The following is a 20212-nucleotide window of genomic DNA, read 5'->3' on the forward strand; positions in this document are numbered from 1 at the left end:
TGTACCAGCTTTTTTTTTAGTGATGGGAAAATGAAGCCTCATGAAGCACTTGTGATATTTTTTGACTCCTCTAGATGGCACTATTGGTTTAAAAAGGCAGTGGAAATGTAATACATTTTCATTGCACTAGCCTTTATATTTGAACCAAGAGCACCATCTAGAGGAGTAAAAAAAATAGTAAAAGTGCTTCATGAGGCTTCATGAGGCTTCATTTTCCCATCTCTACTTTTTTGTGGAAGTTGAAGCTGATAGATGCCGGACCGAGTAACACTGACTACGTTTACGTGCGGTCAGTATTCGGGTTAAGGTCAGAATTCCGGTTTCTGAAACAATCGAGGTAACACGTTTACATGCGTGGCGGAAAGAGTTACTCCCGTTTACATGCTCAATTTTGCTCTATTAAAATAACCGGTTCGGACCGCCAGGCGCGGAGAACGTAATTACCTAAATAACGTCATTTCCTCTTTTAATTTACTATGCGTTCAATAAAAGACATATTTATGTCACTCACCACGCTAAATAAAGTAGTCGGTTTCCTCCTCGCTTCAGAAGTGTGGTTCTTGTTTGTTGACATCGGTTTGAGTATTTCCGACGGGTTACACGCCAGAAGCACAGACTTATATAGTTGTATTTTCTGTATGTGTATATAGGCACAAACTGTGGCGTTTCACAAATTCTGTAATATTACATTTGACTTAATCCATATCATCTGTCTCTCTTCTTAGTGTTCTGTACTTTTTTTCACGACACACACCCACACTCATTGGCATTCAGCGGTGTATTATTGCCAGTATTATATTTACCACATTCTGTGATAATGTTTATTAGGGAAGTTAACTTCAGTGCCGATTCAATAGCACATTAATCCCGGAGTCAATGGCAGGATGCTGAGAAAGATATGGAACTTTTTAAGGGGGGAAATATATTTTGGTCTGACTTATTTTTTACAATAGTGGAAATGCTATTTAAATTATAAAACTTTTTGGTGCATTGCGTTCAGTAATATTTACATGGACATACTGTATTCTTTGTTTTTCTGGGGGCTGAATTTGCAAGTTAATTCAAACAAATTGATATATGTTCTTGCAAAGTTTAACATTGAGGAATAAGTCCCTCTTTCATGTATTCTCGTTCCTCTCTACCTCATTTAGATGTGCTCATCTTTCCACATTAGACAGTAAAGGCGCAATTGATTCAATTTAGTAGACTTTATTGACTCTGTGTTCATTGTCTCCAGTAATTTATCTTTATTTTTCCTTAATATATAGGGGCCAGCTGTTAAATTTCAAAAGCAATAACAAGCCTATAGTTGTTCCAAACAATCTTGGGGGGGGGAAAGTGACAATTAGTTGCTCATTACCAATCAATATAATGAAGGCCAGATGGCCAATGAGAAATTGTTATGTTTCATCTGTTATGGGGCCAGCGTAAGCTACTCACATCCTGTAATGGAAAGACAAATTAGCTGTTTGTGTTAACAGTTTTACGTAATTGTGTTTACCCGTCCAGAGCTTGTTATCCAAACGGTTAATATATGCTTTTGCTGCAGTCCTACCGAACGTCTGTGTCGTGGGAAAAGAACACACGAGTTGAAAATAAAAAGTCCATGTCAATTTCTTTGTCATGTGGTCGAATATTGTTTTGGTCTCTACAGTTTTGACAAACTTGGATATTTATCAGTGTCCCCACATTTGGTGGGGGGAGGGTTGCAGTGGTTGAAGGTGATCATCAGCACCTTAAGAGTGCTTAGCATATTTTTACAAAGTAGTTGCAGCTGCTTAAAATTTACTCGCACAAGACTACATGCTTTTTAAAACTGTTGGGCTGCCAAATACTTTGCTGTCTTCCCAACAACATGAGCGAGGGCCGCTGCTCATTTGCATTTGATGTACTCAAAGAACACACTCCACGTAATACCAGTATTGGGAAAGCATTCTTTATTTTGTCATGAATTTAAAGCTGTTCCAATAGGGGTTAGGGAATTTCAGTAACTATATGCATGTTCCTAATAACTGGAAAGTCCTTCCATTTTTGCAAGAAAAGGCTCTGTATTGTCATACAGTGGATTCTATACTTTGCTGTAAAAAAAAATAAAAATTAAAAAAAAAAACGTTAAAAAAAAACGTTAAAAAAAAAACGAAAACACTACAGGTTAAAGCAATGTTTATATTTATTATAACCACAGGGAACAGTTATTTTCATTTGATGGATGATGAAGAAGATATCTTCCCTGACTGCCAACAGTGAGCAACATCAGATGTCTTTCAAAACACAGTGAATGGAATTGGGATGCCCTTGATACCTACTAATATCAGATAGAGAAATGCAGTGTCAATCAGTGTTTAAAAAGGAAATGAAAAATGTTGAAAACCTGCAAGGAAGCCCATACACTAGATTATACTACAGATGGAAACATCTCTCAAATGCTATTAGGTTCAAATACAAGAGCACAGAACCATAAACCCTATAAACCAATTTCATTTGTTGAGGAGGGCATGACCTAGTAGTAGTTTTGACGGCCCAAAAATTATTTCACTATGGCAATGCAGGATCATAGCCTGTACATTATTCTGTTGTTCTCACCTTTTTACCTTTTTTTTTTTTTTACAAGCCTAGTGTTCTTGGCTGACGTAATGAAACTATTATACTGTTAGAAATGTGTATTGTTGGGTCTGTTTTTCACATACTTTAAAAAATGGCAAATTTTCAGCATACAGGGATTCCGGATGATATTTTATTTTTATTTTGTGTGCCAACGCAAATGTTTTATTTAGTAGGCCGGTCTTCACCAAACTAGGCGTGCCAGTGTAGCATAGTGAATGCCATTGTGACAATTTAAAAGGGACAATTTGGTGTCAGAAAGTTGATCTAAACTCACTGTCCCATGTTTTGCCACGATTTTGTTGAATTTGTTCAGGGAATCCGCGCATATGTGTTTTGGATGTCAGATGTATTTCATTCAGAAATACTGTACGTAAACACTGGGAATCAAAGCCTCTGAATCACTGTAGGAATATATTCATCGAATGCATTATTATTATTATTATTATTGTTATTATTATTAGTAGTAGTAGTAGTAGTATGGTTCATCAACAATCTGGGGTGAAGCGCCCACTTCAGATGTTTTGGACTTGTGTGCCCGCTTCATTATCGTCATATACTGTGCGACACGGTCAGTGCTCCACTGATACTTTAGTCTGTCAAATTACCAATACCGGGTCCTACCTGCCTCCAGCGCAGAGTTATCACACAGGGTTGAAGAAGCCTTTCACGAAAGTAGAGCCCTCCGTTTTTAAGTTGTCATCACATTTATACTTACGTTTATTTGTAATAAATTCACTACTTACAATTTAAATCACATTCAAAAATGTATAGGAAAGTAAGATATCAGAAAAATCTAATCAAACATTTATCGTGTGTCTGGTACATTAAAAGTTGTGACAACCTCTGTCGTCTTCTTGATGTTACCTGGCTACTGTATTTGTTAAATCACTGACATTTGTAACTTCTTGTAAACTTGTGAGAAACTTACAGAAAAACATACACAAACTTTCCAACAAACAAACTGCAGTCATTGCAAACACTTTGGATTACCATATCAGACATTTCTATATTGAGATGTAAAAGCTACCTTGACATTGCTTCAATGAAGCTCACTTCTTTATAAAACGCGCATATGCGCTTATGTTTTCAGTAATCGACTTTAATCTTTTCAATCTGCCACTGCATGCCTCTCTCATCGTGTCTTAGACCTCTTACTGTTTTCTTTGCTCGCTCTCCTCATTTGTTCATCTTACCATTTTCTTTCATCTCTTCACGTCAGCCACTTCACTCTCCGTTGCGCTCCATTTCGCCGAGCCAGTATTAGCCAATAGTGATCTGCAGTGACTGACAGCAACATGCACTCGTTTAATTTCATGTGTAGAAAAAAAAAGTAAATAAAATAAAAATCATATAGGAATGGTGGGCGCATGCAGGCAATCATACACTTTCAAATATGCATGTGTTTGTTAATACAAAAGACTTGACAGCTCTTTATACAAACAAAAACTCTTTCTCACCACACACACCACCATCTGTCTGCATGCTGCCATGTGTACACTGCACTGACGGATTGGCTAGAGGCATACACACACTGTCACATAAACAAACACACACCCACAAACGGAAAGAGTTCCATGCATAAATCACATGCAGTTTTGTGTGCAGACAAGCTGAAACACAAACTCACGCCTTTCCTATTTGCACAGTGTTTCTGCATGGTGTGTTGAAAGGTCTCTTGAACATATTTTTGAGTGTGACTATACTTACTCACTCACATATCATCGCATTCTTACTGTAACTGTAAGTCCATCATTGACGTATTGAATTCCACATACTGCTTTCTAAATCTTTCAACACTGCATAGTGTAAACGCTGAGTCTGGGTAGGCTTTGCTGTCAACCTTCAAGTAAAACCTTGAAAATATTCAGTATACACTAATACAGTTCTGTAAAATCCTTAGCAGGTTAGATGCGAAATACAGTACAACCACAATTTATTCTGGAATGCGCTGATTTGTTTAAATGAATGAACGAACAAATCAATGAATTAATTGTTTGTTTCAGCTCCATACATAGCACAGAAAACACAAACATCTTACAAACAAGTAGGCTATTGTTCCCTACACGAACAAGCATTTCCAGCATTTCCAAATACACAATATCCATACATTTTAAAATACCAGATCCTATGAAAAAATCTGTAGCCAACCTTATTGATTTATTTACTGCCAGCCCATTAAATATGACGCCCATAGCCGTCAATGGCAGGGAATTATTTAATTGTAATGACCTTTTCCTGTAATTTAATAATTGGGTCTATATTTGTTTTACAGTGCTCAGGATAAAGGAGTACACCCCAACAGGTTTGTAAGAACACCTTTAGTTTCCTTTCAGAATCAAGATTTTCTATGGAATACTTTACAACAAAATACTCCCACAAATGTGGGCCATTGATTGCAAACAAGATCTCTTAATTATTAAACCCCAGAAAAGTCATTTTCTTGACAAATTTATTCAAGAACATTTTGCACAAATAAGTCGACCCCAAGAAAAAGACAGACAACTTTTTTAATTTGATTAAACTAAGGATTTTGTAATCTATGCATTCTATTATCAATCTTACTCAAATGTTGTGAGTTAAGCACATATTCTACAGAAACAATTTGTCAATATTTTGGAAATTGTTCTGATGTTCATTGAGATATTGATTAAAATCTATACACTTTTCGAAAGGGATGTACTCATATACGCTGAGCACTGTATATACATTTCCCCAAACTTCAGCACAATATGACATATGAGGCAGCACAAGACAAGAGTACAACATATGAAGACCTTTCCTATACTGTTTTGTTTGAAAAGGATATAATGGAAATATTAACAATATGTCATAGTCACATTCAGACTAAAATACATACAAACTGAATAGTTTACTTGCCATTGTTTAAGTCACATTATTTTTTCAATTACTGAATTAGTCTCAACTTATCCATATTGTACTGACCGGACAGGGCGGATCGTTAGAAGGCCTTTCTTCTCTTCATCTGCATTTTTTCCTCATCCATTAGAGTAAAGTTACTTGTACAGGGTTTTCCCCAATGTCGGCGCACCCCACCCATCCTACCACAAGATTTGTTGCTTACCGTTCACCATCTGCACCAACACCTCGAACCCCCATTGACGAATATTTTTCCCGAGCCGTCCCAGACCACCAGGCATAGGTAGTTTTATAGGGGGGAACCCTACTGTGCATTAAAGGTATGCTCAAGAACAAACACGCCCCCTAATGTTTTGTTTCCTTATACCTGTTGTGCCTCTATGAAGCCCTTTCACATTTCATATCTAATTGAGTTACATACCCTGACCTAAAAGGCCATTGAAGTTTATTTGTTTTGCAGCCCATTTGATGAAAATTGCCAATTCCGAAATGACACCTGTGTCATGCCACACTGTGGCACAATACACAAGGTACAGCAGGTCACAGATCTAATTTAATGTCTTCCACAGGCAGACACTCAAAGCCTGCTGTTCCGGTTATGAATTCATTTCAACAAAGTCAGTGTAGTTAGTCTCATGCACTCTTGTCAAGAACACTGAGTGCATCGTACTAAAACACATTACGCAGCTTCATATTAGCACGGACCAGCACACTTCAACATCAGCTCCAACACATCCATCAACAACATAGCAAGTCACATATTTTACACTCTGCTTGGTATTCAGGTCAGTCCCTGACAAAGAAGTGACCGAGTAGTTGGTATTGGATTTAAACCCCATAAGGTATATGCTGTCACTAAATAATTCCCCTGTCACATTTCATTTTTGTTGTTTATCATATACAGTAACTAGCACCTTCTATTCTTAACTGATATTTATGAAGGACACAGAAGGACATGAGTGTATAGTGCATAACATATACTGTAGCTGTATACATGTATAAATCATACACTGATTACTGCTACCTCTCACATGTTTTTACAAACATAGCTTTACGCACAACTGGAAGTGCATGTGGTCTCCATAGCAGACAGACGAAAAAAGAAATACAACTTTGCTTTACTTTCAAATGAAGGAGATCTGCTGGAAGATTTGGAGGGCTTTTGAGCACTGAAGCGGCTCATTCCAAATCTAAGGGCAAGGTCATGAACATCTTTAGAGCAACCTTTAAAAATTGAAAATCAATACTGTAACCACTGTGGCGTTAAAATGATGGCAGTGATATGATATTGCTTATTTTTTTGTTAAGTCTGACAGATGGGATTGATCTCAACAAAGAGACGTTCGATACCAGTTTTTTCAGAATAGGAAAGAACCAGGATAAGTACTCAACTTCTAAGTACTCACCGATACTAATACCAAGTAACAAATACCACCAGTACTTTGATACATAGAATTTCAACCCATAAGAGACAAATTTAGGTTGTATTCAGACCTGCACTGTTTGGTCCACTTTAAATGGACCAGAGTGTGTTTCCCACGTTGGTCCGGACCTTTTATGCAGGCGTGAATACACACAAACAGATCCTCGTGCGGACAAACAACCGGACCGAGACCCACTTCCTGGGGTGGTCGCTCCCAAACGGACTCGCCGCAGTTTGCTTCAAGTGTGAAAACAAAGACTGCTGATCAGCTGCCGGAATCATGCTCCTTTTTTAGCTTAACAAGTCACCGTTGCCAAGCATAAAAAAAATTGCCCAGTAGTGACTGTTGTACTAAATTCATAAGTAATTCTCCGTATTCTGCGCAATGGCTCCTTCGGGTTACAGACAATATATTAAATGGATTAAATATAAAATAAAATACAACTATCCGGAGGAAAAATAGCCTACCATACAATATAGCTGGTGGTAAAACTCGTTTTCAAGGAATGTACACTGTGGTTGGATACAACGTAATATAAGAAGATTGACTCACATCAGCCCACAATTTAAGTTGTAAATGTTGGCTACTTTTTTTGCTAGTGTTTCGGCCCACAAGGAAGGCTTTACTGACCAGGAAATCTCACCACTATTGTTTTGTCTTTTTTATCAGCACACTAATGCCTTTCAAGGTAGCAGAATACCAATTTTTCTCACAGTACCATAGTACCATTATCGCATATTTTCATTTTTTACTCTTTTCGGAGTGTGCTTAGTTATCTTGCTAAATGAGATATTTTAGCCCCATTTTCAACGAGTAGTATTTTTCAGTTCAGTTTGGTCCCAAAAAATCATTTGGATATGGAAATGTATAATGTATAATGTAATGTGGTGTATTATTTGTATTCCACGGTGGCTGGATGGATGTAATATTATATTAATATTATTGCCATTTTACATTAATTTGACCTGTGTGTGTCCATGTGCTGTACTCTATGTTCAATGTTTGATTATGTAAATGCTTCTATGTTGTAATGTGAATGTGTGTTTTGATGTGTGTGTGTGTGTTGTAAAATTTTCAGACCTGTTGTGTTATGTTTTATTGAATTAGCGCCATGCTCCACTGTTCATTTAATTTAATGGCCGCAGATCACAGAAAACCTCTGGCTGGTTTTCATTATTGATTTTTAAATCTTTTAACGGACTGCCAAGCCTGATATGCTGGGATTTGTTCTATATCTAGGTTTGCATTAAATTGCACTACAACACTAAAACTCATTTGGACATGCATCACCTTTTCTGATGGCTAAGCACTTTAATAATGCTTTGCTTTTGTTTTTTAATAGGCAATACTTTTCGCATTAAAAAGAAAAAGAACACCAGAACATAAATTTGCACGTGTTTATGTTTTTGTTTTGTATTTAGTTTTAATAGAATCATCTGTTTTGTCTCTCTTCCATATCTTCTCCAGCTCCTCCTTGTTGTTTCGTCCTCACCCTTAATTCTCCCTTACAATCTTTCTCACGCCTCAAGTTTCCAATTTTAAAAGCTTTGTTGGTCTGCTGAACACCTTTCCACATTCAAAGTTCCTTTAGAAGCATTCAGTCATTTCCATCAGTATATGTGAATGTGAATTTAAAAAAAAAGGTGCCCGAGAAGTCAAACTAATTTACAGTCATTGAATGACACATCATTTGGCCTTTCAGAAGGAACGGAACTGTGGCAGGTCTCTCATTATCGCCATTATCATGTAATTGAGACAAGGGTGAGCTCAAATATTGGCAGCAAAGTAATTCCATGCTGATGTCAATGCTTCTGTCCTTGTTGCAGACAATTTCAGAGATTTTTCTAACCTTACATAAAGCAGGTTTTGTACCAGGTGCTTTCCCTTGACCCGACAGAAATTAGAGTCCACACTTATAAATACAATGTGATACAAAGCCGCAGTGCTTGCCATGGTAGAGCTCCATCCAATGTATTCTATTTACTTTGTGCCAAACTCAAACTGTTGCACCATCCAAACATTTTTATGTCATGTCAAAAATGTCATATTTATTGAATTTCCCATTATGGGGTTCCATTATTATTATTATTATTATTATTATTATTATTATTATTATTAATATTAATATTATTATTATTCTTATTATTATTATTATTATTATTACTAGTATTATTATTATTATTATTATTATTATTATTGTAATAATAATAATTATTATTATTATTATTATACTGTAACTGTTCTCACAAACAACCCGCTGACTACCGTCATCCTCTCTCTATTTGGCTGTAGGAAGGAATGGGCAATCTGCGAGTGACCAAAGAAGGGGTGAGACTGGAGGGGGTGTCTGAATTCCTATTGCCTTTATACGTCAAAGAGATCCAGTCCCGAAGGGTAAGTGTGTAAAAATAAGGTTTTGTTCACAATTGCTAAGTTTTACTGATTTGTCTGAGTTTGCACATTTTTCTTTTACTATACAGTATGTTCCATGGTTTTATTGATCCGCATGTGTTTTCTGTACCTGAAGAGTCAGGATGGGAACTCGCATATTGAGCAACGACTAGTTGCAATGTTGCTTGTCTACAGTGAGACTTGAAATGTGTTCCGATGCCCATGTTCGTAGGAATAGTTGTTTGGTTTGTTACATAATTGGAATTACACTGGAAAACAAAGTCGCATATGGAAAAAGGAAGACCCTATTCAATGTTGGACTCCACCAGGGGAGCACAGCAGATGATACACTGGAATCATTTTTGGATCTTGCTGAAATTCTAAGAGTTTGTAATAGTACTTGAACTCAACATGTGCCAAAAATAACTTTTGATGTATCCTGTTTAATAAAAGACGAACACAGTGCATAATATAGTAGACCCCTGCAGTGTGTATCCTTTCAAAATCAAAGTTTTCAAGTTTGGCATAATACATAAAAGAATTTTGTTAGGATATTATTTTTAAATGAGATTTGTCGATTTCCAAACCTTTTCTCACGAATATATTTCATTTTGCGAAAACGGCACACACATATCTCAGAAGATGTTTAGTAATTCACAGTAATTCAAACACCAGTGAGTCTAATCGTTTTCAAAATTGTTGTGCTCACAGATAAATAGATAAAAGGCGTATTTTTTAAGGGTGTGTTTTCATTTTTGTTGAGCAGTTTCCTTTCAAATGGTCTTAGTTTTACTTTAGTTTGTTGTATTTTTCCCCCAAGTTGTTTCCCCCATTTTTCTTAACATTTTAAAAATAGGTGATTGATAAGAAAAATTATAAGATTCAAGTATACCCAGGAAGAATGCATCTCTAAAAGTGTGTGTGTGTGTGTGTGTGTGTGCGCGTGCGTGTGTGTTATGAATACATGTTATGAGTGCATTCAAAATAGCTCATCCATCAAACCCACACACAATTGTCATCGATTCTGTAAAAGTGGAGGCAACACAGACTGTGGGTGTGCACTTGTAGCATGTATGAAATTGTTTTGTGTGTAAGAGTGTGTTTATTTGTTAGTCAGCCATGGGAATGACAGTGACACACACGCACACACACACGTCACCTGTGCATTTGTTGTGTGGCAATAGATCTGTAGTAAATTATGTGTAATGTAACATTCTTTTCTACCCACAAAAAAAGCAACGGCAACGTGTACAAGAAGATTGTACATGTATGGTGTGCCCACCCCCACCCGTCTAGTATTCATCATGTGCAGAAAAAGCTGTCAATTCCGTAAGAAAATTGGGAGCCCAGATTCCAAAATCCGCTGAACCCTGGCTTGATTGTCAGCACATTTACAATAAGCGAGCAAAAAAAAACCCTCTTTCCATCAAAACTTCTTCACATTGCCACAGCCATGAGATCATTGCGGCTCTAGGATATCATTACGCCATCTATCCATTGCGCCGTTTTATCTGTGAAAATAGCTTCGGCAAAGGATGGAGGTGTGAAACATCAATTGAAGGGCTTGGAGGATGTAATTGAATTGGAAAGATTTAAAGAACCCGACATTTGGAGCAAAAGCCGTGGCCAAGCTCAGCCAATGTTTAGCTACAAATTGCTTTACACTCTTACTTTATTTTATTTTTTTGAACTTATGATCATTGACAGAGTACAGATTTCAACACAGTGCAATAGTGCATGTCTTAGAAAAACATGTTTTAATATTATTAATCAAGTATTAACGTGTTTTTTTTTTATCAAGCGATATTGCTGAAAAATGACTGCATAAAGAAAAATGAGCAACTTTAAATAACAAATGAGAGAAATCAGTGCCAGTAAAAAATAAGAATAAAAAATACTATGATTTTAATTGGCTACACTTGTAGTAACAAAACATCATTCATTCAGTATTGCTTTATATTTTACGAATATGCAGCAAATTGTTATTTTCCTTATTGTTTAATAGATAAAAGTGTCTTAGATGATAAATGTTAAACATGTTTAATATTTAGATTGTTGGCTGACCTGTGGCGGAGGGAAAACAAAACACTCTAATATTGATTTCTCGCCAGTGACTGTTTTCTGCGTCTTGGTCTGCCACATGAACAATTGAGAGGTTTCTGGCCTTTTGATGACATAGGTCTGATGAACACGACCTGAATATCCAGGCTGCAGTCACTTCGGATGCCTAAGAAAAAAAAATCTGAATAGCTCTCTTCACACTGACGTGAAAGAATCAGATACATGCAAAAAAAATAAAAATAATAATGCAACTGACCTGCAGTGTGAAAATAGACTTATTTTCCAAACAGCAGATTCACTGGCTCTTATTTTGACATTAACAGCTACCACTATTGACTGTGTGAGTATGCAGTAGTCGCACTGGCTGAGAGAAAACTTGCTGAATCAATCATAAGTATGTGAAACTCCTCGAGGACCCAATAATCTACTTTATGAGACGATACACTGAGAGATAGGCACATAAAAGGCAGAACGAAGGGGTGGGATGAAGATGACAAGCTGGGAAGAGATGGACGCGGATAAATGTGTGACCGCAAATCATCAATGAGTGTACAGTGGGGCTAAGCCACAAATCTATCTGCACCGCATACATAACTGCATTCTATATAAATTACAAACCCCATTCAGCATTAATGGTGCCTTCACAAATATGCAAGTTACCCATTCCACGAGCACTAACACGCCCCCTATACCATCACAGATGCTGGCTTTTAAATTTTGCTCTGATAACAATCCGGGCGTTCTTTTCCTCTTTGGCCCAGATTATGCAACGTCCGTGATTCCCAAAACAATTTAAAATGTGGTCTCATCAGACCACAGGGCACTTCCACTTTGCATCACTCCAGCTGAGATGAGCTCAGACCAAAGGAAGCTTTCAGCGTTTGTGTGCTTTGTTGATACATGGTTTTTGATTTGCATGATACAGTTTTACCTTGCATGTTTAGATGTAGTGATGAACTTTAAACTGACAATGATTTCCTGAGCCCACGTGGCAATATTCTTTACACAATGATGCATGTTTTTGTTTGTTTTTATGCAGTGTCTCCCGAGGAAACTGAAAATGAAACAAAATGAAATGAAACTTTCAATGATGTTATGGGCTGAGTTATCAAAATGTTCTAAACACACAATACAGACATTTTCATTGTCTTAGGAGTCAGCATTTTCTTTCATCTCTTCAGGTTAGGGCGGGCTTTTGTTTGGAAGTATGTTTGTTTGTTTAGTTTGTTTAGTTTGTTTAGTTTGCCTAGTCATGCACTAAAAAAGGAAACCAGTACAACATTTCGCATAAGGGGAATGTTTAAGACTTTTTTTTAAATAGTTACAACCCTAGTTAGTGCCTGGCAGCCACTAAAAAGCTAACCATTTTTAGCATTTAGCTTCAAAGCTAGCGCTAATGCAACACACTAAATTAAACTAGAGAAACTACTAAATGACCTTATGTAAGTTTTTTTTTGGGGGGGGGGGGGTTGGGGCTTTAGAACAGACAGTTTGCAACTCAGAAGCATGAACCTTCACCAGTAAGCTTAAATTGCAAGTGCGGATAGACTGTAATTGATGATGTTACACTATCTCATTTCTGATTGGTCAAACGAAGAGTGTTACAACTCTCCCTTTGTTACAACACTCCCCAGTCTCCCTATACAAATAAACAAACACTCACGCAGTGCCTCCCAGCCTCCCAACTGCTATTTTCCAGAGCGACACATGGAAAGAATTGATTGCTGAATGGTGAACATGAATGATGAAAGAAAATAGGCTCAAAAGTAAAAGCACAGAAAAGCAGGACTTTGTGTGCAGTAAAGTGGTCAGAGTGAAGCACACACTCCAAATAACGAATAAAGAATAAAATGATTGAATACAGGTGAATGGTGGCACCAACAGGGAAGGTGTTTATTTCATCTGGACAAAACTGTTGGTAACCTTTATTATTCTTATGACTTATGACTGAAAACCATGAAATAGTGTGCAGTGTAGTTCCTTGCCGCGTCGTTTATAATCTGTCGGCCAATCAGATGACAGTGACGTCACGGCCTTCCTCGACCTTTGTTCTACAGAAGAGCCCGATTGGAAGAAGTTCTGAAGAATGGTTCCACTGTCACCACCTGGCCTCGAAAAAATGTCATGAAAAAGAAACAAGGCTGTTTTGGGGTAGAACCGGCACAATGGAAAAGAACCAAGAAAGATCCAGTTTTATATTGTTTGTCAATAGGACATTATCCCAGAATTTTTTGGGCTTGTTAACATGCAGTTTGGCACTTTTATAATGATTTATTTTCAACAGTGGTGTCCTCCTTGGTTGTCTCCCATGCAAGTCCACTTTGGCTCAATCAACAACGGATGGTGCGATCTGATACTGATGTACCTTGACACAGGAACATCAAGCTGCTTGGAGGTAAAGGATATAAGATCCTTTACCTTTAACATGTGTGTGTATAAATTTCTTTCTAATCTCCTGAGACAACTCTCATCTTCGCTTCCACGAATGTTTTTTAAAATAATTATTTTGAACCACAATTGAAAAGCAAGTTCATTTTCATTACATTAATGATTATTCTTAATATTATTTTACTAACAGAGGGTACCAACAATTTTGTCCATGTGTATATTATTAGGTCATGATTGTGTTCTGCACAGTGCGGCTAATTTCCATTTTTGCTCGCAGGGACATTTTTCAATTACTTTATCTTTAACCACGCAGCATGCAGGGAGATGTGGTCAGATGTGTTTTATATGTAAGGTGAAAAAGGTTGACATGAGTGTAATTGTAATTTATGGCTTGCCTGTGTTTTTGACAAAATAAATAATAGCTTGGAGCGTCACGTGTACATGTTTTTAAAAGCAGACTTTACAATTTTACAAAAAGAAGAAAATCGTGAAGAGGCCAACACAATACTGTGCATAAGTCTTGGGCCTCCACTATACATGTTGTGATTTACTTTTGCGCAACATTTTTCATCCATCCATATTCTATATGTTTTGTCCTCATTTGGGGTAACTGGAGCAACGTGAATTGGTTAATCTGGGCACAGTGATGCCGAGAATGTGTTGCTCAATACGTTGAATAATGCGTGAACTAATGAATACACACTCACACGCACACACACACCCACATACAAAATAAAAATTTATAAAAAAAAATGTATATATAAAAAAAATAAAAAAATAATAATAAAAAAAAGAGAGAGTGATGATGACATGTCAAATCGGTAAAATTACCGAAGGAACAATACGGAGCTCTCCAGGAAAAAAGAAAAAGAAAGAATAATGCGTAAATCTTTGTATGTCTTAAACCATACAAAGATTTAACATGTTACTTTGTGACAAAACACAGTTGGCAAAATATAAAACTGTAGAATGTCTATCTTAATGAAAGGCAATAGAAAATTGCCGATAGGCTACAGAAATGAGCAACATGAGGCTAATACGGTCTAATACGTACGTAATCTGCACATTCAGCAAAAAGTAATAGTTATCACATCATAAAATAAAGTGGTGCTAAAACACATAATGTTATTATATAATTGCTAATATGAAAAATGTAATGATACCTTTTACACTAAATTGTGTATTTATGCTACGTGAATGGCGAGGTATCAGGAACTTGCAACCCAGAAAAATGGCGATTCGGCAAGAAGCTACAATCGCCAGTATTGGCAGACATTTAAAAGCACCAGCGAAGCTTTGAAAGACCCAGGTCCTAAAGCATGGACTATGTTGACAGAGGATAAAACTGTTCAGTGGCTAAAATGTCTGCCAGCTCTGGGAATCTCATCTCAAACCAGTGCTTGGAGGCTCTCATACTCGGCATGTGCTGTGTGACAATAAGAGCCAGGGAGGATGGAGGCAGCTGGCATGCGCAACAGCTGGCAGGGCTGTTAAAGCTACTGTCCTTGACCACAGTTGCTGTAAGAAGAAAGAGAAATTGCTAAACTGGGCTATGCAGTCGGATAATGTCCTCAATTTTAGGTTTTTATGAAGCTTCTGTCGAGATTGGAGTCTTCAGATCCCTTGCTTTGTCTTTTGCTCCCAAAGGATCTGTAGTAATCTGGGATGGAGCTCTACCCAGAATAGCGGAAAAAACACACAAAATCTCCCTTTTCATACAATTCTTTTATTGTCCGATGATGATTAGACACATGGTGAATTTTTGGCATACATTTGTTGCCCAGTGTGTTGGATGGTGGCATGCGTAAAGTGTGGACAACGGGAAAGAGAAGCGAAGTGCTGATGGTTAGGACGAAATTAATGATTAGCAACACCCTGAAAACCACATGCAGATTTTTGAGGTAATTCTTGATTTGAGGAATGAAGCTCTGATGGAAACAGTCGGATGCAAGGATTTTGATGATCCAAGCCTTGGCATTGTGTATCAAAAGTACAGACAGTATTCTTCAGGGTTCGAGGATTGACAGACTCGTAGATAAGGCCTGATTTGAACATGAAGCAATGCAGCATTGCCACACACAAGAAGTGTCAGTTTTTTCTTCTGTGCCTTGAATCCTGAGGATTTGGTTTCATCCCACGTTATGTATGCACGGGAAGCAAGGCATCTTTTTTTCCAGAACAAGACATTCTCATCCATTTGGAACACGTGTTGGAGGTGGTAGACATTCTCATTAATATTTTTTTACCCAAGGTTTCAAAGTACTTCTCAGGCACTTTGTGTAGGCAGATAATGCTTTCCTGTGTAAAGATGCACTCCTGGTAACACTTTATAATAACGTTTGTTAGTTAACCATTTGTGATACATTAGTTAAAGATGAAATCATGAGAACTCATATTGAACTAATAAATTGCAAATATGAAAAGATTAGGAATAAATAATTGACAAATTGTTAGCTAATAATTTGTAAATGCATTAACAAAAGATGAAGTCATGATGAGCTATTATCTGAACTCATGATTAACTAATAATTTGCAACTATTGGACAATTATGAACTCATAACTTGCACATATTAACTAATGATTAACTCGTGATTAAGGAATATCCATTGCTAATCATTAAAATGCATAAACAAAATATAAAGTCATGATGAGCAAATGTTAACTCATATTGAAGTACAGTAATTTGCAACTATTGAAGAATTATGAACTAATAATTTCCAAATATTAACTAATGATTAACTCATGATTCAGAAATACCATTCCGAATAATTATAATGCATAAGTAAAAGATAAAGTCATGATGAACAATCATGAATTCATGTTGAAAAATGTGTATCTGTGGTATTGACTGACCTTTTTGCAGATCCATTCCAACGTTCAATATTGGTGATATTTGTAGACTGTTATCATTTACGTCTTATATTTTAATGTGAACAAATTCTCTGCAAATGCCTTACTATCTTTTGTTATCATGAACAAACTATATTTTCATATCAACAACCTAGCCTATATGCAGTAAAACAAGACTATTAACTGTACTGACCAAATATTGATGACCTATTTTGAGGAAATTTACAAACACAATGTTACTTGAAACATTTTGTACGTGTGTGGCCACTTTATCAGGTGAAAAATGGTACATGTGTTGTTGACATGAAAAGATTCTTGTTCATGATATACAAATGTTAGCAGATAACATGGTAAGCATTTGAACATGATAATATGTTGGCCCTTTAGAAGAAGCGTTGAAAAAAGATGAGTAAATGAATTGTTGATATGAATATATTAAGGGTGTGTCAAAAAATCGATTCTCATAAGAATCGCGATACTCATTTAGTACAATCCAGAATCGATTTTAAATGTCCCAAAATCGATTTTATTTAAATTATTTTATACTGTCTTCCCTTTGTTAGTATGTGCCTTTATTGGGAGCGCTGTTCATGTTGTACCCGATTTGGCCACTTAGGGGCAGTGTGGTTCCACGCGGTCTGATAGACTGTTAAGTTGTAGCCACATTAGAGAGTAGAAGGAAAAAATCACGATCAAGTTATTCCAATAAAAGTTGTTTTTTTGCAGCGTGGAGCCGTTCTTTTGAGTGATAAAAGTGCCGCGAGTAGCGCGCTAATTAGCATTAGCGAGTCAGACTCAAGTAGATCATTACAATTCCTTGCACATCTAAAGATTGGAGCAAAAACCATTGTGAATCAAATAATTATCAAATAATCAAATAATTGTGAATCAAATATTATTATAAAGTGTTACCGGGTAATCAAGGCTATGTGGGGAAAAAAACTGCTTGTAGTGGCTATGCTTTCTCTCGGATTACCTTGCCATCCAGCAAATTGATAGAAAATGTGATTGATTGATTGATTGCACTGAAATAGTGAGGAAGGAAAAGAAGAAGAAGAAAAATGAAACTGCATTCTACCATCTACCTCACAAATTTTAAATCTAGAAAAATCCAAAACAAATCACTTTGGTAAAAAAGGTGAAAATGAACAAAAAAAAATGGGCCCTCTTATCAACAGTACTAGTAAGTTACTTATTCTGTAAATCATTGAGGAACATGAAATATGATGTGAAAATGAAAAGTATTTGACCTAGTGATATTTGAAGTTCTACCTTATACAATAAAGCAATGATCCCATAAAGGTTGAATAAGACTTTTAGCGCCCGAGCAAGAAGTGCCATAAGACCTGAACAGACGGTCCTGAAATACTTGACAGCTCCAAAAACTCGACGTGGACAACTTATAGCGCAATCCTCTGGTCATTTCTCCACACAAGCCCATCCTCAGTGACCATCACATACATTCACTAACACAGCCTACTGCCGCCAGGTCTGTAATTGTCCCCAAAGGGAACACAAAACAACCTTTACCACCGCAAGACACACGAGACTTCAATGCTTTTCTCTTTAAGTTTCTATGTTTGTTGCCTTTTATTAGGCTTTTTTTTTTCTTTCATCCATGATCTATGACATATATTTTTCCACACAAACACCACCTGTTTTATGCCTTTTGTTTTGAGTTGCAGCGTTCTCTCTCACCCATGTAGTGATACAGGCTCTCGAGGGACCGGCCTATTTATGTGGACTCGACTGCCTGGATAAGGGCTCGGCTTCCTGAGGGGAAATCACTGTCACAGACAGATCCAATACGCTAGATGCATAGCATGCTATGGGAAAGGAGGTAATTTATAAAAGGGGTGTCTCTCTGGGGGTGTAACGCAATAGGACAACACTTACACCAACAAAGGATAGGTAAGATAATTAAAAGGACCCGTTCCCATGCAACTTCCTCTGTTGCCGCTTCAAGGTGGACTGGAACGTAACGTTGCAGTGGCAGGATAACTTCATTTCTGCTCCTTGTCAATTATGGATTTATTTTTCCGTCTTTTTCCACAGTATACTTTTCAGTGTTCTTCCCTTGGGACGTGAACTCGCTGAAACTTCTCCAACTTTGGAGCTGTAATTGAATGGTGGGGGTTTCTAATGGAACATTAGGCGGTTCCCATCTTGGCAGTCCGTATTGATTTTAACTTTGAAGAATTGCAAACAATTGTGGGTAGATGCAAGCCGACAGATGCAGACCTCAGTTTAGGAGGACATTTTAGGGCTGGGAAAGTTGCTCCACTGTGACATGTGTCACTGTTATTGTGAGTTTGTTTGGATTTAATTGAACATTATCCGCACTAACTTTCTCTCCAAGGAATTGTAGCAGGCTGGTTGTGTTTCTTTTATTGCTATTCTAGTTGTCTGTTTCTGGTTTAGGAAAAGACATTTCAAAGACCACCTGTCAAGCAGTTCACAAGGCGTGTGTGATGTGAGGCATCTTTTTTGTGCAAATGGTACTTTTTTTGTTACATTTTTTTTGTTTTGTTTTATTTGTTTCAATAATTCTACCCTGTAGAATGTGCACTGTCCTCAAGCTCAATGTCAAAGTATTGTTTCTAAATCAGTCTCATTGGGTACAATGTGAACCATTGAAAATCTAAGAGGTTGGATGGAGTATTTTTGAATAATGAAAAAAATATACTTAAAAAAAAACTAGAGCATGAAAGTCAATACCTCACTATTAATATAATAATATTAATAACAGGGATCGTCAGTCAGGAATCTCAATGTTGATTTGTATTTGTATAGTCAAACATCCATCCATCCATTCATTCATTCATCCATCCGTTAATGCTCAGTGAGTGCGCTAAGAAGGCATCCAGAGTTTTTATTTATTTATTCATTCATTTATTTATTTTTAAACGTATTAAAAAAAAATCTGCCAAACAATGGTCCAATGAAAACAACGTTGCACTTTTTTGGGCCATGATTCCAATTGGCATGTTTGGCGCAAACACAGCACCACTCAAAAGTGGTTGAATGTGTTCACAATAAAAACACACTACCTTGAAAAGCGTAATTAACTGTATAATATTCTCCTTATTAGTGATACCGTTATGCCATAAATTAAAACCCAACAAAGAACAAAATGCAAGGCTAGTTTGGAGATGGGCGGGGTTTCCTTCGGCTTGGCACCATCTTCATTGTGAGGTGGTTGGTTTTCCACTAGTACTGCAGGACGATGTAAAAGCGACATTGCATTGAATGCCTGAATCGGAACAGGATACAAACAAACAGAAAGAACAAGTGAGGAGATCGAGGGGTTCCCTATATTTACTTTTCAACATGTAGTTGTTGGAAGAGGGGGAAGTAGGACAAGCTTAAAAATGTATTGTTGCAGCAAAGTGAAAACTGTAGAGTGTAATAGTGCAGCTTAGGCACAGCAACATGAAAAGCTGACATTACTGTGTGTGATTTTTGTCATTTCTATGAATCCTTAAATGTTTACAGTGAACTGCAGCTGCAGAGGGAATCCTATTTTTCAAATTGACTTATTTGAAATTACTCAGCATGTCATGTCTTCCCTCAATCTGCCCAACAAGTATACAATCGAATTAATTGTATCCGTGAT

The 20212-nt window shown here is 37.0% G+C and overlaps 1 protein-coding gene across 2 annotated transcripts in view; it reads left to right on the forward strand.

Annotated features, from left to right (window-relative positions):
* Positions 1–20212, forward strand: part of sgcz (sarcoglycan zeta) — a 265996-nt gene that overhangs the window by 176391 nt on the left and 69393 nt on the right. For both annotated transcript variants that reach the window (XM_077571991.1, XM_077571992.1), the window contains exon 3: positions 9198–9299. In XM_077571991.1, coding sequence (XP_077428117.1) covers positions 9198–9299 — 102 coding nt within the window. The remainder of the gene's footprint in view (positions 1–9197; positions 9300–20212) is intronic.

Source organism: Vanacampus margaritifer, chromosome 7, assembly GCF_051991255.1.
Source record: "Vanacampus margaritifer isolate UIUO_Vmar chromosome 7, RoL_Vmar_1.0, whole genome shotgun sequence".
Taxonomy (NCBI): Eukaryota; Metazoa; Chordata; class Actinopteri; order Syngnathiformes; family Syngnathidae; genus Vanacampus; species Vanacampus margaritifer.